Source organism: Corvus cornix, chromosome 4 (genome assembly GCF_000738735.6).
Source record: "Corvus cornix cornix isolate S_Up_H32 chromosome 4, ASM73873v5, whole genome shotgun sequence".
NCBI classification, from domain to species: domain Eukaryota; kingdom Metazoa; phylum Chordata; class Aves; order Passeriformes; family Corvidae; genus Corvus; species Corvus cornix.
In genome coordinates, this window is record NC_046334.1 from 61414273 (window position 1) to 61435427 (window position 21155).

The window sequence follows — 21155 nt, forward strand, 5'->3', positions numbered from 1 at the left end:
TGCTGATACAGTAGCAGACCGGGTAGGTAGGACAACTACCTTGCCTTCAAGCCAAGAAGCTTAAAACATTCTTGGACCAGCAAAAGTCCTCCTGTTTTGAATAGTTCATCTGTCACAATATACGTCTCTCTATCTTGTCTTTCTTTTATCCTTGTAGCACTGCCAGGTACGTGTCAGCATCATTAGAACTTTAAAAGCCTTATAGATTATCTAGCAGTTGTTCAGAATTTTCTGATTAGCCAAACAGCAACACTAAAATTGAGCAGACAAGCAGAGTCTGGCAATTCTCTATGTGCAAATAGCACCCTGTCAGAAACATACTACCATTTAGTAACACAATGCAAAACAATCAAACATGGATACAGAATTAAAAAAAACTAATAATTTTTTAGCTAGGAATTACTGATACCTTTGGGTGATAAAACAACATAGAGAAATTAGTTCAGTCATTCAATTTTTACCATCATCCTGGAAAAGGACTAGTGCCTTTCACCACCATTACTAGCATTCAGTAACACATCACAATATATACCATATACATAGACTGTGATATTTTCTTGAAACTCAAATTCTGCCTTTCTCCCAACCTCTTCAGATTCTTTAAGCCAAAAATACCTGCTCTTTTGATACAGCTCTAGCCTATGTGACCAATTTCTTATTCTGGGCTGAATCACTACAAAAGTCATCCAATTGGTTAAAAATAAAAAAAGAATGCTGAATACCATAGCAACTGGCTTGCAGCCTTGCTAACATGCAGGAAGGATTTTTTTACTTGAACAAGAGCTACAAGTGAAAACACCAGGCCAAAATCAGATCTGGCATAATATCAACAATGCAACAGAAAGAAGTTATTTGACCCCTCCCCAGTCTCTTCCCTGTAATACCTTTTGTACAGCAGCAAATCTTCAGATTCTTATTAAAACACAGTTCAGAGAGCAAATTAAAACGTGTGCCACAGTATTGATTCTACATATACATCAATACATGGCAGAGTCTTTGCAAAAACAAATAGGACTAAATGCCGAAAAATCAAGTTATGAAAGTAGAACAATAATAGAGCTTGATCTTCACTTTTAATTAATACTTATATCTTTCCATAACTAAAAGGATTAAAAGTTTCTGAAGAAACATCTCTAAATACAGATAACACTACCTTGCCTGATTTAGTGATCACTTTTAGGAATATATGAAAGTAGTCACTTAACATCAATACCCTTGAAGAATTGTATCAAATCTATAAGGAATACATTTGAAGCAGCATATTGCTCTGGAATTACTGCAAGAGTATGTGTTCAGGGCAAGGTATTGGCAGGGGGTGGGCTCTGTAAGAAGAGACCAGAAGCTGCCCCATGTTGGACAGACCCACTGCTGGCCCAAGCTGAGCCCACAAGTGGCACCTCTGTGATGACAAATTTAGAAAAGGGTAAAAAACCTGTTCAGCAGCTGTGAGAGAGAAATGAGAAAACATGAGAGAACCAGCCCTGCAGATGCCAAGGTCAGTGAAGAAGGAAGGGGCAAAGTTCTGCAGGCACCAGAGCAGAAATTCCATTGCAGCCAATAGAGAAGACCATGACAATGCAGGTTGTCCTCCTGCAGCCGGTGGAGGACCACAGTGGAGCAGATATTCACTCTGCAGCACATGGAGAACACCAAACTAGAATATGAGGAGGTGCCCTGAAGGAAACTGCAGCCCATGGAGAGCCCAGACTGGAGCAGGCTCCGGACAGGAGCCATGGCCCATGCAGGAAGCCCACGCAGAAGCAGGTTTTCAGGCAAGAACAGTAGCCTGTAGGAGCAGCACATTCCTGATGGACTGCACCCCATGGAAAGGATTCATACTGAAGCAGTGGAGAAGGACCCATGTCGGATAAGTTCATGAAGGACTGTATTCCTTGAGAGGGACCTCACGCTGAAGCATGGGAAGAGCATGAGGAGCAGCAGAGATGAAATGTTATAGACTGAGAGCAACTCACTCCCCATTCCCCCTGCACCATTCAGGAGTGGCAGAAGGTGGCAGGAAAGTTAGGAAGGAAACAGGGAAGTTGAGTCTGGGAAAAGAGGGGGGCAAGGGGAAGGTGGTTTTCAGTTTGGTATTTTATTTTTGTCACTAACTTTCTGTATTTTTAATTAGCAATAAATTAATCTTTCTCTAGTCGAGTCTGTTTTGCCTGTGACAGTAATTGGTGAGTGATGTCCTCTCCTTATTCTTTCATCTTACTTTCTTCCCCTGTGCTGCTGAAGATGGGGAGTGAGAGAGCAGCTTGCTGGGCATCTGGCAGCAAGCCAAGGTCACCCCACTACGGAGTTCTTGCACTTGGGGAAAGGCATACATTCCTCCCTCAACAACTTAGGCTATGAGTCTTTGCTTTGAAGTAGAGGTACCCATCTGTTCTAGGTCAGCTGTAATAGGTATTTACTGCATTGCACAGTGAAGAATCACAGCCCTGCCTCTTCTTCAACCGTGTTTAGGGCGGCTTTACTCAGGAGACTCTCTTTGCCTGCGTTGTAAGGATGCTCAGTGACTTTGGCTTTACAGGCCAGGGGAAATCTCAGCCCTGTTCCTCTTTGTGCATCATTTAAGAGGTATTCAAAACCTCCTAATAAGCATTATCAAGTGAAGATGACAAGATAAATGCCCATAGCACAGCTACCTAAACTGCTTTTAATATTAGGGTTGATTTTTAAACCAAGCCAGAGTTAAGTCCATAACTCCACAGTATCAAATTGATTTACTTGGTCTATAAGCATAATTTCTGAGCTTTTACTGGCATTATAGAGTGTTACAAGCCACCCACACCCATGAAAATCCATGTACTTTTTTTGAAATTAAAATGAGGGGAAGAGCCTTACTTTGGGTTCCTGAAAATAGTGGCCTTGTTTTCTATTAAGGAAATAATGAACTATGGGGTATCATATTTGTTAATATGTTTTCTGTATCTGACAATGGCCAAAAAAATTTTAAGGTGTTTTGAGCTCCAAACTCATGCAGTCTTACAGGAAAACTTTATGTTCCCAAGAAACTCCTACATCAGAGACCACAGACCTGGAATTAACAAAATATACTTTGCTTTTGGGAGGTGATTCCATCATACTGATGATAAATTGCTTGATATGTTCTGTACATGTTGAAAATGGGAACATTTCTGTTTCATCTCAGATCTCTGATGTATCATAATTCAGACATGAAATCAGCCTAATTTTAACCATACATCTGTGCTTGATCTGTACATACCTCAAGATATATTATAAATGCAGACATATATATATAGGATGAATACAGGCTTTGTTAAACACTATCTCAGAAAGTATGCATGCCCTTTATCTTCTGAAAGATACTTACTTTATTTCAAAGTCACACTTTTATTTACTTCACATTCCATAAAACTTTGAAAAATTGCTAATTTGGCTCCACAAACAGTAGACATCAAAAGTAGAAATAAGTAAAAGCAGGACAAAGAGAGCCCAAGAAACTCAGCAAAGCTACATTCAAAGTCTTAGTTGCCCTTGATTTTAAAACACGTGAGTTTCCAATACTTCCTTTGCTCATCAGGTAAGAATGCTTGATAGGCTGACCATCACAGAGTGATCACTCTTACCCATTTCTCATACTTTCAGAATGGGATTTTATGGCTAGCTTCTTTTGATTTTCCTTTATTTTGTTTACAACGGATGAAGCAAGGAATTTTTTTTCACTTGAGCACTATCCAGGAATTCACATCAGCTGCTTTCTGACAAAATATGAAATAGTACTCTGTGGTTACTATTTGTCCTGGGTTGCAGTGTATTCTATCACCATCCTCATGAGGTGTTGAAATCAGATGGGGCAGTGTTTCCTTGCCTCCTCCCCCCAGACTATCTTTCTGTTAATTGCCCATCATTGTCCTGCCGCATGACTCAGAGATAACTCCCTCCGGACTATCTTCTGTTAATGAGCCTAATCAACACTTGGCCTCATGACTCATTACCCCATTGTGAGATGCTCCACCCAGAGGGAGGAACCAAGCATCCCATCGTGGATATAAGCTGAGGCTGAACACCAGAGACAAGGCCTTTCCACTGGATTTCCACAGGACAGGAGCTACACAGCCACTACTGGACCTTCTGAGGAAGAGCAGACCCTTTTTTCTACAGGATCACCGCTTCAGAGGACTGCAGCCACCATTCCACCAGACTGCTACCACCACCCTGCCTAACAGGGACTCAGGTTGTATCTTGACTCTGTCAGTTTGAACCAATGTTTTCTTTTAGTTTTTTTCCTTCCTTTTCTTTAACTTCCCCATTAAATTGTTATTCTGACTTGGTGCCTCCCACTGGTTTGTTTTCAAACTAGTACACTATTACTCATGCAAGCACACATTTTCCGAAAAAGAACTATACATAAATGTATGCTGGAAATACTGACACGCTCCTGGAAGTATGGCCCTAGCATGTGCAAGATCAGATTTTGTTCTCCTGCCAGTAATTCTATTCAACTTATGTCAATGACAATCTATTCTGTTCCCCAAAACTGTAAATTTTCTCTGAAGAGTTTACAATCTCAGGTCAGAATCCAAATAATAAAGAGGACAAGCCAGAAAAATCATTATTCCTTCTGTTTATTTAAATGTACACACTCACTCTTGCCTATATAAATCAGAAAAATGTGGATCAAGGGCAGTAACTTTTTATAACAAAAAAGGTCAAACTCAAGGAGGACTGGATACAAAACTGTCAGTGACCTCAGCACTGAAACAAATCCTCCATGCTCAAATTGGCATGAAATCCATGACAAAGATGCAGCACGGATCCAGTGACTGAAGCATACGATGATAAGGCCTGAACTAGTACTCAAGAGTAACCATCATAACAATGGCTCCAGCTGTTTCCAAGACTTTGGGAGAGGGCAATACAAATGCTCAGAATGTCAAAGGGAATGCTGATATTCTGTTACCTTTCATTTGCCTAGCAGAAAGGCATCATTTCAGCCTAAATACTTCCATTGTTCTTATTAAAATTTATTATGACAAAATTATTATTTAGACAAAATAATTATTGAATAGTATTATAAGAAATTTTAAAACTAACTTGAACCACCAGTTTCTATACTAAAAAAAAAGTAAACTGCTTAGGAATACATATCTGCATGTCAGCCCAACTGATGGGTCTCTGGAAGCAACTCATTCATGTGAAGGAAACTCAGTGATAACACTGTGGAAACTGCTCCTCCTACTAAACAGTAATGCTGATAAATCTAGGGTCCAGGAAAAGTATTAAACACGAAAGAAGGTATCTTAGCACAAGCACAGTATACTCAGAAAAAAATTAATCTTCATTATTACAATTCAGTTACAGGAAAACATCTAAACCATTAAACAGATGTCAGCACACTGAGTCTTATGTTATTACAACCTTTTAATGTAGAGCCTCTTTCTTTCCCGTAATATTTAGATTTCTGAGTTCAACAGTGAGTTGACCTAGGCAGTTCAAGCTGTTCTGCAAACTAAAGATGTTTGCTTGGTTAGTCTCGGAAGAAGCTGTGTTAAACCAGGAATTTAAAACAGACAGGTCTATCCAAACACCTTGCCAGAGATCCCCTGCATTACAGATAAAATCAGCAGCCCTATTGAAATATGTAATATTACACTCTCTGAGAAGTTTTTCACCCTACTATGGAAATTATAAACCACAGCAATGACATGACCTAATTTGCCAAAAGACACCTGTAGAATTTGTAGCTAAATAAGAACAAAGACTCTTTATTTTAGATCAGTGAAAAGTGTTCATCTACACACGGTCACTAGTATAGAAGACAGAGTCAGTATCACTTCATTCAATTTTCTGTAGTCCAGTTAAAACATACAAACAAAACAGTGTGTGCAATACAGTTGGTGCGTGAGACAGAAAAAGGAGAAACAAAGAAAGAGAAAAAAGGCTTTACTTTTATTGTAAGTATTTAGTGTTTGTATTACCTCTGGGACATCTCAGACTCTAAATAACAACATTCGGAACATCCACTGTCTACATATACCACTTCCTCTAAGACGCAGCTGTTTTGAAAAATTTTTATTGACCGCTTGTAAAGTGACAAAATACAATCAGTGAACTGTAGGCACCTTTACCACATTTGCTCTTTGTAAATTCCAAGGTCCATTGTCATAAGGGATTCCTGTAACCAGCCATCTGGGATGAAAACAAAAATAAGTGACAGGCATCCCTACCTCCCAGTCCATCTCCAGAATCAACCTCATAGATGCTCTCCCCTTCCATACTGTCTTTAGGATGCAGCAGAAAGCAAGATCTTCCTCAATGATTTTCTCAGGCTCCAGAAGGAAGCTGAATCCACCCACTCTGCAGCCAGCAGGTGATATCTTTCAAATAAAAACATAAAAACAAAGCTATTTAGCCACCTGTGGTATACAAGAGACTAATTTAATTTCATTTAACGTCTCCCTTAAACCATCAACTTTTCAAGACTGTGTGTCAGTTCTACATCCAACACTGCAGCTCCTTACATCAATACAGTCTCTTCAGTGGGTATTTGTGCTTCTTTTCCCTTGTAAATTCAATGGTGATTCACACTTCAAACCCTCCACCCAATATAAAGAGGTTACATCAGTCCAAATTCCAGGACTCTGTTAAGGTGGAAAGCCTCAGCACAGATCCATGCTCGCTGATGGCCTGACAGGACTAGAAGCAATATACTATATACCCACATGATTAGCTCTTCTCTGGCACACTGAGAGTACTGTGAAAACAAACTACGTGCAGTTTGCAAACAACTACACAGACTGAAAACACACAGATCATGTGGGTTCACTTTCTTACAACTCTTACGGTTATTTTAAGTATAGGTGGAGAGAGAGTATCTCAGTTTAGCAATGGATTTGATTTGCAGATGACTATCAAGAAGCAAAGCGTAAAGATGGGTGTGGACAAAAGAATAAACCCACCTCACGGTTTATTTAAGAGAGACAATAAGGAAGCAAAATTTCTTTTCCTTAAATTGAGCCTAAATAGCTGATTGTTTTGCTATTAATGTCCTGTGTAGCTAGTTTTTACCAGCACCTTCTCTTTCTGAATAAAAGAGAAATAACTGTCAATTAATTAAAAGAGGTACTAAGGAGTCAGGAAATATCCTCACATTAGTGCCTTTGAGAGGCAAAAAGAGACAAAAAGCAATCATGGAGTTACTAGATTAGTTTTGCAGCAATGGAGAACTGTCATGTGTCAGATGCTCATGATCTAGACAGCAAAGCAAGAATGATCTCCAACAGTGTAAGATTTGCAGTATGATTATTTTAAAACAAAGGACAGCAGAAACCAAAAGGCATCCAAAAAGAGCTCTCTGCCACAAATGAACTCGGACAGGCCAAGAACAGAAAACACAGTGAGAGAACAATGAGCAAGTACATGAATGATGTGATACATAAAACTGTTCAGGTATCAGTAACTTTGAGCTAGTCATGGAGCAATGCATTAGCTGTTTCCTTGCCAGTTTCAAATGAGCAAATAACAACTAATTTATATTTGCAAGGCCTTCTCTTTTGCTTTTCCATGTCACTAAGAAAATAATCAAACTGGCCCATGCAACTGTGTCTTATTAAAGGCGTGGAAAAGAGAAAAAAAATTTCGGATTATCATGAACTGCCCTGCATTCAACATTAATTCCCTTCTTCAACTTCCTATCAACAAGAAAGCAATAAATACTACAAACAAATCTGTATTCAGACATCAGGTAAAAGAAACCAATAGTTCAAGTATTATGTCATTTTGTTGACAAAAAGAAGAGCATACCTAGAAGTCTCACACCCGATGACCTCTATTTCTTCAGTTCTTCCTGCATCTCTCTCAGCATCTGCATGTTTTTGTAGGTTTTCCGCTGGTTGAGCCAGTGTAGGTGTATGCCATGTAACAGAACATGCATGGCACTGTAAAACACTGAGCAGAATTCCAATGGAGTCAAACTTGTAGTACAGCCATATTACGCTGCTGATGCCTCTTCTTAAACTTGAACCAGCAATTAAAGGTGTTCTTCTAAATCCATTTGCATGTTTTTCAGAATGTCTCCTACTGCAGTTTGCCATAGAGTGAAGACTCAGAAAGGATCCACCATAATGCTGATTTTTAGTGATGAACTACCCATTGCAAAAATTTGGTTAAAAAAATATTCCATACTCTTAATTTTAAAAATATGAAAATACATACCAAATAAATAAATGCAACACAACAGTAATAGCATCAAGCTCAGGCTGTGTATTTACACCTGAAATATGTATGCTCCATATGCTGATTTAGGATACTCAGAAGAACATTAACAATCATAGATCCTGTTTATAAAAGCAAATGCCCTCAAGCAATGCATACTGGATCCCCATGATCAAAGTTCTACTGTCAGTGTCACAGGATTCAGTACTACCTTTTCTAAACAAATGGGTCAGATGAACAATTAACCATAATTTTAGAAAGTCAATCGCAGCCCTTCAAATGTAAGAACTTTTCTTGTAAGTTTGCTTTTGGAAAGGTCACCTTATTCTGCTGACATCTGGGTTTTTATGATGAATGCTAGAGTCCTCCTGCACAGTAACAAAGAAACACGTTTGTATAAAGTAACTGACCAAAGGACATTGTGCACTGTCTAGAAACTAAGCATTACATTTTTACCTGGGCCTTATGCCTGCATATGTGGAGAAAAAAATTTGTGCCCAGCATAAATGCCTACTTCTACATCTACTTAGACACAGCTGTTGCACAACCTAATGTGTTCACTTATCTGTAAACAAAAATGTGTGTCCTTATGAAAAATCCATCAAGTGTCTCATTTTTGTCTTATCCTGATTAACTAAATGAAGTCTGCAAGCCTTTATCAAAACCTGTACGTGTAGAAAGTACACCTACAAGACAGTCAATGCACAGGGGTTGATTACTAAAATTAAGTACCAGCACTGAAAAATACAAGCATTTCAGTGCAAGATTACTAAGACAGTAAGTGGAATCAAAGTCTCCACTGCCTAGTTTGAAAATTACTATTATTATTCTTACGGAAAATTGAGATTAAAAGAAGATAAACAGAAGAAAACCTGTTTTAAAATAATTATTTTATTTACATTTCATTGTGAAACAACTGTTCTTTATTACATGCTTGCTGTCTCTTTCCACTTGGCGTCTGTACCAATATTGCTTTTAATAGCATTTCACTCACAGCTGAACCTTTGGGGGGTGGGGGGAGGCACTGTTAGTAGATACAAAACCCCCTGTTGTTCTGGTCTGTGGCTAAGAAAACTTTTAATTAAAAACTGAAAGCAACAGTACTGAAATCTAGAGCTGCTCAAATGTAATCACAGCAATGGAGTAACCACAAAGGTGGAATTCTTAGTAAATAACTGTTTCATGCTTGGCTGTATGTTTACCCCATACACAACAGAGAGAAAAACCTGAAATGTTTCAAGTCAGTCCTTCCACAAAGAAAAAATTCCGAAGAAGAAGAGCAGAGAAGAAGGAGTAAAGTTGTTTTAAAACAGAATGTAGAAACAAGCTTGATACTTTTAAATTACAGAGCATTTGAAACCTACATTATAGGACTCCTTTGGTCACATAGTTTCACTGTTTGGAAGCTTCTTGATCATCTTGATCATTTCAAGTCCTTCTCCCTACTAACATCATACATAATGAGACAATCATATGTCTCATTTTCGACCATCAAAACAGAGAATAAAGCCATGTGACCCAACCATCATTTGGTGCTGTCTTCTGGTCCTTGATGAAAATGCTATCATGAGAGGGAAAAAAACCCAATGAATATGTTTACTTAAGTCTTAGGGAAGTCTTAGCAAAGATATTTCTGGTGTTGAGGGAACACGACACAGAAGGAGGCTCAGGAAGAGTCTCAGCAAGACCAGTTGTTCACAACTTCTGCCTGAGTGTATTTCTCAGAACCATCCTTGTCAGAGCAAGGCAGTGGGTAGTGAAGGGATAAAGTTGGGAATGCATAACTACTTGCATTATTTATATTTTTTCTCTCAGAGTGGTTAAAAAAGCCTCACTGCTGTTTTAACCCAAGCCAAGGAGTTATGTTCCCAAGCAGATGTGCAGACGGAAGACCAATAGATAATTGCTGTCATTAGTCGCCTTCTTCAGACCAGAGCCCGGCTCCAAGTGCTGTACAGGAGGGTGCAGAGAAATTGCATATGCATCCAAGAAAACCCAATCACATGTAAATGACTGCAGTCCCTTGATCTTTCTGAAATTATGTGGTTCACCCTCTGGCTGCGGATATAGGGTTTTGCAGCATTAATCCCCACTAATGTAATGTAACAATACCACTGGAGTATATGTACATTTTGATAACAGCGTATGAAGAAGCACAAACTGTGTTACAAAAATCCAAGCATGATAAGAATATTCATATTTGCACACTTTAAACCTTCAGGGAACTTGACAAGTTTAATTCTCCAATTAAAGTCAGAGAGACCGCAGTTTTCTAGATTTCATATCAAGTGCTGAGATAACAAACATGCCAAAATTAAAATGCAAAGGGAAGACTTCAACTCACAGAATCACAGAATCTCTGAATAGTATGGACTGAAGGGATCTTGAAGAAGATCATTTAGTTCCAACCACTTACCACGGCCAGGGACACCTTCCACTAGACTAGGTTACTCAGGCCCTTATCCCTGTCTTCGAATGCTTCAAAGGGATGAGGCAACCACAACTTCTAGGGGCAACCTATTTTAGTGTTTCACCACCCCCACAGAGAATAATTTCTTCCTCATATTCAATTTAAACCTTCCCTCTTTCATTTTAAGGCCATTCCCCCTTGTCCTGTCAATATATACCCCTGCTAGAAGTCCCTCTCCAGCTCCCTTGCAGCCCCTTCAGGTACTGGAAGGGCACAATGAGGTCACCCCAGAGCCTTCTTTTTCCAGGCTGAACAACCTCAATTTTCTCAGCCTTTCCTCACAGAAGAGGTGCTTCAGCCCTCTGATCATCTTTGGGTGCCTAAGTCACCTAGCACACTGCTCTGCTAACTCAAAGACCCCAGCAGTCTCAAATACAAGTTGTGGGTGCACTTTTTCAAACAAAATTTTTCACAATTGATTCCTACATAAGCCCAAACTAGGCTGCAGCTAGACAGACCTTTCTCAGGTGTACACTGTCAACTCCTGCCCATAAATCTTGGAGGGTGGTGCCATATCTGCTTCTGAAAAGATACTGTTTCTCAAAGTTTACCATCAAATGGATCGACAATGAATTATCAGTGATCTCTCAGTCCTGTGTCTCTGCAGGCAGCCAACCTCACATAAGGAGTGCTGCTAAGCTAGTTATTTTTGCTTTCTCTTCTTTTCACTCATTTGTTGTAGGAATTTATTCAAAGTTAATGAATCAGTCCAAAATTCTTCATACATATTTCGGTGTTTTTCAAAAAAAGAAACCAACATTTTAGAAATGGGCATAAATCTTGTATTCAGTCAGGCATGACCATGCTTGAGTTGTCCTGCAGTAATACACTAACAACAAGCCTTCCTCACTACCAGACTTGATAATCGTAATTCCTTCCTAACAAGGCTTTCAGTGAGACTTTATTATTCAGAGACAGCCTGAGATGAATAGATTCACCCTATTTCACCACAAAGCTGCATTTTTTTTTGAGGTATCTCCATATAGAAATCTCAATGAAGTCAAAAGGAAGTTTTTTATAGACATAGGCATTTTAAACACTGACAAAATCCTCACTTCTCAATACGTTAAAATAAGCTGCCACTCAAAATTTTGCAAAATACGGTCAAGTGCTAACTGGTTTTCCGGGAGCAGCCATGAAAAGAGATCTGTGTATTCTAATCCCACAAAATGCAGTTTGGGGAGGGGATAAAAATCATTACCAACAGATGAATTTCACAACTTCATTCCTCCAAAATATCCATCTGAATTGGCAAGAGGGGTGATTTCTGAGGTACTTCATTTCCACACGTTTTCCATAATAAAGTTTACGTTTCAAATACCTGTTTTATTCACCAAACTGCTTTACTCCTCCCATCACAAAGCACTTGACTTTCCAAGTGCTTTTCTTTATACACATATCGTGACCACTGTGAGAAAGTTATTTCATGCACTAATGTGCAAAAGGGTTGGCAATTCAGCCATTGTTTTAGCAGAACAGACTAGCACAAAACCTTTGACACAGTACTCCATCGTGGGCCAGTGCCATAAGGTACAGTGTGGACTGTGCACTGCAAAACAAGAATTTCCATCAAGCTAACACAATATTCTCTATTATCTTAGAAAAATAATCTTGCAATCTGGTTCCTTTGCTAATAGCAGAAACAGTAGCTATGACATGTGCAGAAGCAGTAGAGGCCAAGCTAGTATTTTTTTAAAGCCACCTGCTGATGTTGATAGTGATCTGGAAACATACACTGCCTACTATGGTTTCTGTTCTAGGCATACTAATTCAATAACAGAGGGCAGGATATTATATCAGAAATATTTTCTTTAAAGATGTGTCTAAGAAGCCAATTTCTCCAACTTGAGCTTTAGTACACAGTCAGTAGGAATCTGTGTATTGCTGCAAGGATTAATGAAAGAGTGAATTTGACATTTACACAAATTGATTTCTGCATACAGTTAAGCTCTAATACTGTTACCAACACAAAGCACACCTTAAAAGCAAAACCCAACATGACAACCCACAAAGAACATCATAAAAACACCCTCAGAACATATCTCCTCAATAAAGTAAATTTTCAGCTCAATCTAAATACAGTCTTCAGTTTAAAAAGATAAGTGTTTCACATTAGAGACAATGCTAACAAAACAGCAGAATTTTTCTATTTCTAGTAGGACTGTCTGTTTCCAAAGAACAGAAGCTGTATTTATTTTGAAACCCACATTCCTATTGCAATTAGCAATGACTCTAGAAGCATATAGTAAAAAAAAGGACTAATCAAGGTATTGATCAAAATAGGATTTGATGGAAACTGTACAGGAAATCTGAACTAAAAAAAGAAAATCATAAAAAGAAAGCACAAGTGAAATAAAAAAAATCATCATCTTCATTACTAGCTTAGTTTTATTTAGTAGTCTGCAGCACAAAACCCATTTTTTAACCCATTTGCTTTCCTTAAGTTTTAGCTGAAGGTCTAAATGAAGCATGTAATACATACAGAGTATTTTCTCATTTGCTTTAACATTAATTTTCAAGACAATGTTGAAAAGCTGAATTTATGCCCAGCTGTGGTTTTTATAACCAACCAAGAGAAATTTAGTTTGTATGCTAGAGCAACTGTGGAAATCAATTCTTAATCTATGACCTTGCTTACCACAGCTTGAAGCCTTGCAATAAATAAATGCCTTGAGCCACACGTAAGAAACATTTGGTGAATCAGAGACAAATAACACAAATCTATATGTGTATATATAGTATTAGAAAGGTCATATAAAATACAATATAAGCTTTTTTCTTGCTCTAACATAATAATGTTTGAAAGGCAGGACCAGGTAATTGCCTGCATTAATATCCAGGTGAACAGTCACAAGTACCTATTTTCTTTTCAAATTACAGTGTTCATCCTTTTAGAGGACTTCTTGTAGCCCACCTTTTTTTTAGTGTGGAAAATGCTATAATGCTTAGAAATCTCTGAAAAATATCTATTTTCTTTGTCCTAGCATATGCAAACTCTTTCTCTAAAGCACATTTAAGCTTCCTTGTGAACACTGTGCAGCATTTCATCACTAACAACAGGAAAACACATGCCAGAGCTCATGTGTTAACCTGCACTTAGTCACAATTACCCTCTTTTATAAGCTGAATCTCTCAAATCCTCATCCCATATGGTATTATTTCTCACTGGAGTACAAGCTAAAAGAAAAAAGAACCTATAGTAATGTCTCACCACTAAAATTCCAAAATAAATCCTGTAAACAAACCTGTTCCTCCTTAAAAACACACCTTCCATTCTTCATGTATTTGACTGACTGTAGATTTTAAAATCAAGCAGTACAACATAGTGCTAGTTCAGCTAATTTCCCTCTCTTGATTGTCTCCTTCCTGAAACACTGAAATTCAAATGTAACTGTGACTGACACTCCTTTTGAGATTAGCATGGCATTATTAGTTTGCACAGCAGGTGGCCAAAGTAACTGCTGGAAAGGTTTCCTTTATTTTAACCCTAAAGGATGTAATCTAATACAAAAAGAAAGAATTTGGAGGCTCACAATTACCCTTGAATTGGAATTGTACAAAGAAACCAAAGCAGAAAGAAGACTGTTTTCTTTAAATAAAGTTGCAGTCAAGGTAGACCATTAGGTCCTTTCTTATCTTACATTTTCACAGATCCTGCAACGCTTGATATGCAGAAGAAAAGCTAGACTTACACTGAAATTATCAGGCTCATCCTACTTCGTTCTACCTACGAGCATAGGCACACCTAATTAACATCCACAAAACTTCTCAGGAGACTTCTGAACTTCTGTCCTCAATGTATGGATTTATTCCACTCTAAGGGCAACTCTTACAAGTATGATGCCAAGTATTTATTGGTCAGAACTGATGCCGGGAAATAGAGAAACTTTCCAATGGAACACAATGGTTTTCATACTGAAAAATAAGCTGTGTTTGCCCCTACCCCAGAAGAAACTACTCTTACCAACAGCTAAAGAGCAGGAGGAAGTACAATCTCGTGCATGCTTTTCTCAAAAGCAGGAATTTTAGCTTGGCAGTGACTTTTTAATACCTAGCTGGAGTGATACACTCTCATTTCAAACGGAAGCCTCTCAGGTAACAGCAGCATTCTGCAGATATAAAAGCACATGCAGGTCTCAAATTCCCAAATATTTTGAATATGACACTAACTAACAGAGATCTCCACAGTGGTTTGTGGGAACAGGAAGCTCTCAGCATGGCCACTGCAGAAGTGGGGAAGCCCACACAGCCTTCCTGGGTGGCCACCAGCTGCACAGCCTGCAGTCCCTCACCAAACTGAGACCCACAGCACTGTGCAGCAGTCACTACCAACTCCCTACCCAGCTCCACCTGCTATGTCCTGTCGGGCATTTTAAATTAGTCTCCATGTTACAGTCTTAAAGGCAGTTTGTTCTAACTGCAGGAGAGAGTTGCTTGGTGTATTAATTTGCATTGGCAGAAACTACTTCCCCGCTAACAAACAACAAATTTACGTTACAATCTGTAGCTGTTTATAACCAATGACCCTTACAAAACAAGTTAAGATTTAATATTTGTGAAACAAAGCAAAGTATTCACTGATGGCTTTGTATCAGCATAAATGACTAATTACTTTAATCAGGAAGCTCAAAAGATAATGAACTTGATTTATTATAAACACAGGGGCTTGCCCTCTTATAAAAATGACTTGCTCTGCAGTTCACGACTTATTGATTTATGGCACTACTTATAATTCTCTTATTTTTAAATTTGATAGTGGGTGAAAAATGAATTAAAATAAACTGGAAAAATACACATTTCCAGTGTAACTTTACTCAATTCCACAGCAATATTCATACATTATGTATATCCCAGTATTTCACCAACAGTAAAAATACAAAACTATCTGAAAAACATGCAGCGAGTAAAAGATTCATTTGGTCAAGATTACAGAAAGAGTAATCTTTGGCTTTCTCCTACATGACCCCTCATTATTTAGTGATACCTGACATCTGTTGCTGAGACCAGCTGAACTCAATTCAAATCCGGTCTATCTAGGAATAACTGAGAGAGTCATAAAAAAATCTCTGAGGATAGATTATGAATCAATTACGGCTTAGAATTCCATCAGAGAGAGAGAGAGAGAGAGAGAGAGAGAGACTGAGTCTGTCTGGAATCTGGTAGACAAGAAAATAACATCTTTGCAGAAAAGCCACTTTGGAGAGCACTTTGCTCTGTCCTGACCCCTGCACCATCAGTCCTTTACTTCACCGAAGGGCCATTTGTGGACAGAGAGCACTTAAAGCATGTCACATCCCCAGGACAAGGTTTACAGATTTACTGCATTACATTCAAACTACACAATACAGTGATAAATTTTACTGTGCATATCTTTTAAATAAACATTAAAACATTCATGTCAAATCTACCTACACTAAGATTAAAATGGTTAGGACTGTCACCCATGTGAAGTCCTTTAGGTTTCTCCAAAGAAAATGACTGCCATGAGTTTTCTCTTTCTGCATATTTATGTTGCAGATTTTTGAGGAACCCTCAGGTGCATTTCTATGTATTTTGCTGAAATGTCTTTCATAACTCACTGGTAACCAGCAAAGTTCTCTGGCTTATCTTAAGTTTTTTGAGTAATCACTGGAGTGCCAGGGTATTCAAGGGCACTGTTACACAACTGAGTATAAGTACAGTTTCTCAGTCGTTATAGAGGTAATTATTATTATTGCATCGTTATTTGCAGAAAATAATTACAAAGGGCAATGTGAAAATATATTGAATGTGAAGAATGTTTTCAGGGACTAGACAATCAGCTCAGTCTACATTCAACTCCGGAGTTCAGCTAAAACAAACCATATTCCTCAGGGCACTGCAACAAATGGATTATCATAAAACAAAGACACTTGGCAGCAAGGTTCCTATTACAGCTGCTTCTTGTGCTGACCAGTCACCATGACCTCATGTTCCCCCTGTTTTAATACACCCTCACACTGTCTCTTTCTTGTCTCATACTTAACACTACATTCCTCTGGGCAGAAACCACCTCCCTGTGTGTTTACAGAACCAGCTGTGCCTAGTGAATCAGGGCTATCACAGTTTAAATGACAGGAATGATATGCATCTGATTCTGGTTTAGGGAAGAGTTGAACAACACATTCAATTAAGTCTCTGCATTATCAAAGGCCATGGAAATCTTTATTCTTGAGGTTAGGGTTTTTCATATTGTATTGTCATTTTGGTATCTTCTTTCTACCTTTTTCAACCTGAAAAAAATTTAGTCACCCATCAGTTCTGATATCTTTGCAATTATTACCACAACCACATCAAATGCAAGTAAGAGTAGTATTTTCACCGGCACTTCTGTAAAATAATCTCTTATTTACCTCCAGCATTTCTTCCAAGCCTTGTGGCACAGAGTGGAAGTCCCAGAATCCAGACTGGAATTCCGAAATTTGAAAGATATCCATCACAAGATTGCTAAAAGATACCTGCTTTGGTCCATGAGAGGCACACAGGACCAACCTCTGCTCTATTCTGTAACCACTCACTGATGACCAGATACCAAACCCCACTTCTGCAAAGCTGCAGAAAACCACCTGCTACTGCAGTAATTATAGTAAATATAGAGACCAGAAGGTATGGGATACATACCAATGTAAGACAGAGTATCATCAGGCTTGGTTAGCTCAGTTAGCTCTGATAGCCTGTGAGAAGTCTGGGAGTTACTTATCCAATGTCACACTACAATCATGGTTGTCTGAAACTGCAGACATAATTTTTAAGGACCACTGATTAAGATAGTTTATCTTCTTTGTTGGATTTTTAACTCATGTAAATGCCTTACAAATAAAGGTGCCCTCATTCTATGAAGTGAACCATCTGGAGTTCTTTTTTTTTTAATCCACAGTGTTAGAGGTCAGGCAGAGAAAAAGAGTTCAGGGGAGGATTTGGAACAACTAAAAAGGAATGAGAAATATGAGTCTAAAAAGAATTAATACAAAAGAGGAATCCTCATCTGCAAAATGAGGTTCAGCTATTTTACACAAAAAGAAACTGGGTTAATGTGCTCATTCTGGTTGGGGTAATTTTCTTCACAGTAGCTAGTATAAGGCTATCTTTTGGATTTGTGCTGAACACAGGGTTGATAATACAGAGATGTTTCTATTATTGCTGAGCAGGGCTTACACGGAGCCAGGGTCTCTTCTGCTTCTGGTATGGCCTCTCTGACAAGGAAATGGGGGGTGCATGGGAAGTTGGGAGGAGACACAGCCAGGACAGGTGACCCAAAGTGACCAAAGGGATATTCCAGACCATGTGACATCATGCTCAGTACACGAAGTGGGGGAAAAAAGAGGAAGGGGGGCGGACATTTGGAATGATGATGTTTGTCTTCCCAAGTCACTGTTACATGTGATGGGCCCTGCTCTCCAGGAGATGGCTGAACACCTGCCTGCCCATGGGAAGCAGTGAATTAATTCTTTGTTTTGCTTTGCTTGTGTGCGTGGCTTTTGCTCTCCCTATTAAACTGTCTTTATCTCAACCCATGAGTTTTCCAGCTTTCACCCTTCCAATTCTTTCCCTGATCCTGCCTGTGGGGGAGTGAGCGAGCAGCTGCCTGGGGCTTGGCTGCCAGAGGGGGTGAAACCACAACAGTTCTATACAGAACTATTATGGCAGTGAGAGTAGTGCTACAGAGCAACATTTACTGGCAACCTGAAGATCATCCCAACCTGCAAAAATGTCTTAATTGTGCTTTCTTCAGAAGGAAATGTTTTAGACAAAAAATTTATATTAAAGCTTATATTTTAAAAGGTACTTCTGTTATTGCAGCAGTAAGACTGGAAACTCACTCTCCCAGGCATTTATTTTGTAACAAACATTTAATTTCATATTTGGTTGTGTTTGAAAACTCTCATGGAAAGCTAAGCACTCTGCTCTGCTGCTACTGTGATCTCTGACACAAAAAATGATATCTCAGAAATGGTATCACTGAAAATGATAGCTCAGGTTCACTAGCAGGCTTGTTCTGTTGAGCTCAGCAAGAGAGAGAGGCTGCCTGGTATCAGTCACTCCTAGAGGCTATTCTGACTTGCACTTGCTAGCAAAAGTCCTTCAAGGACCATCTGCCAGCCAGAACAGTGGGGGGCAGGGGGGGAATCATTCATGTGCACACTCAGGTACTGCCAAGTCCTTCCCAATTCTCAAAAACTTCAAACAGTAGAAGCTACCACAAGCAATATTTAAGATGTCAGTATGCCAGTTTTTTCTTCTGTGGAATCCTCAGTATAGAAGCACTCCACAAGGAGAGACAAAGAGGTTACATAGAAAGAGGAGAAGAAAACTGAACAGGAAAAAGAATTTATCTTTTATGTTCAGAATATTACGGTTATGGTCACAGGACCATGGTCAACATTATCAAGCACTGCAGGATAACTATACTGAAAAGATACATCTCAAAAGGCTTATTGGAAAGGCAGGGGGACACATCAAATATACACAAAAAATGTTTGCACAATAAGCTCATATCCTCAAAATTGCTGATACAGGTCTATTTATTTAACCTATTACTATAAAAACACATAATAATCCCAAAGCATTCAAAACAGGAAATGCATAGCCGCTTATGTTCCAATAAGAGAACATTCTGTTTCCCTCAATCAGATTTAAAGACGCAGATCAAAGAGAAAACATCTAAAATTAAATGCAAAACCTTATTCTGATTTGAGAAAAGAAAAAAAAAATCATATACTGCAAATACATAGATATATACCCTTTAAATATATGTACATACATACATATTGCAAAGTTAAGAGATTAACTGGCTTAGCCTGTCCTGTTATGTGTACCCATTCCATGCTTCCAGTTTTATTTTTCTGTAAATGCGCCCTTGAAGGCATCAGCTTATATAGAAGGGCAACAGCTGTTCAGCTCTTGGCATGATTAGGATTTTCTCCCTCTATGGTATTGGACAAAGAGCATGGTGATCCTAAATGAGCACACCCTACAGCTTTACTATTAAAGCCTTCTCTTCCTTCCCACCACAAATGTCTGTTGCTATCCCACTATTCATCACACACTTTAAGTGACACCTAGCATTTAGATTATACTGAGTCTTAGACACAGCCTATGGAACAAACACACTTGAAATTAGTAATACTGACTTCAGTGAAATGCTTGGTTTCATACCACAGTGCTCTCTGCCTCTAGCACAGTACCAGATCTTTTAAAAGAGTGAGCAACAGAGGTTTTTCCCTATCATCAAATCTTCAGGTTTTATGTTTACTTGGCTCATGGAAAGAAAGAAAGAAAGAAAAAGACATACTTGGCTGTCCAGATGAAGCACAGTGTAACTGGTGACACACTGTAGACAAGGTAAAACAAGTTCCTGCTCTGCAAGGAAAATTCCAAGCTAAGCAGTAAGCCCCAGTCAGGTGAGAAGTAGATCTGCTTGCTGACATTGTTTATAAATCTCTCCAGGATGGGAGAGGCTTTAGTTTTGTTTTACAGTGGCTTTTGCTGATCTGTTGATATCAGTCACTCTTCCACTCTCATTTTCATGCAGCTCTACAGCCAATTCCATGAAACATTGGTTCAGCTTTTTCTTTTGCACATTGATATTACAAAACTGATTCTGTGAACAAGGAAGATGTTTTCTGTATCTAACATTAACACAGTAGCATCTTCTTTATTCAGGTCTTCTTCCTGTGAAGGTAAGTCACCGGCAGGATCAACGTGTGGAATAGATCTCTGTGACACAGCCTTATCTCTTAGCAAGAGTTTCAGCACACAGACTCTATGTTACCAAGCTAACAGCATAAGCAAACGAGTACAGATATTAGGAAGAAAAATACCATCATTAGGAAGGCATTAGAAAATAATGTGGTGCTCTATCAGCACCACAGATTAAAAAATTTTATTACTTGCAGGCAAGGCTCAACTCAATTTGCTTCCCAGCTTCCTTTACCTTGTGAAGTGTTCAGCTCAAAATCAGCATGAGATCTACTCAGAACTTGTGTCAGATTCCAGTCCAAGTTACAAGAAAACACACACTTGCACCATCTCCAGCAACAGATTACTCCTCACAAGAAATCCCTATACACTTACTAAGAGGTTCAAGGGTAAAGGCAGCAGGTTCACAGTGCACTTGTCACAGTCACTGCACTGTGAGCTGTAAAACCAGGAAAGGCAAAGTGCACAGGCCGTAACATCAGTTTTCTTCTGCACAAGCATTTAGCCAAGAGGGTATTTTATGGGGAGATGCAGAAGAAAGCAGGGGGAGGGAAGGAAGAAGCAGCATCAGCATTAATCTAGCGGCACCCACCCTACAAAGCCCCCAAAGGTGTCCCAGTATGCTCTGCACTATCAGGGACAGCACAGCCCATCAGCCACCAGGCAGGAGTGGGGCATGAGACAGCACTGAATCAATTACTTCGAATCAGACCTTCAAACTATTGCCAACCACTCAGAACTTGGGAGCCAAACCTCAATTTAGTACAAACAAAAGAAATAAAAC

The 21155-nt window shown here is 38.9% G+C and overlaps 1 protein-coding gene across 8 annotated transcripts in view; it reads right to left on the bottom strand.

Moving 5' to 3' along the window:
- The window catches only part of PPP2R2C (protein phosphatase 2 regulatory subunit Bgamma), a 202551-nt gene that overhangs the window by 95579 nt on the left and 85817 nt on the right, over window positions 1-21155 (bottom strand). Inside the window, exon 2 of one of the 8 annotated variants that reach the window (XM_010401938.3) lies at window positions 6198-6347. The exons of 6 other annotated variants lie outside the window; for them this stretch is intronic. In XM_010401938.3, the coding sequence (XP_010400240.1) occupies window positions 6198-6246 (49 nt within the window). In that variant the 5' untranslated portion in view covers window positions 6247-6347. Of the gene's footprint in view, window positions 1-6197; window positions 6348-21155 lie in introns of those variants that run through there. One more of the 8 variants, XM_019287162.2, reaches the window with a different exon arrangement.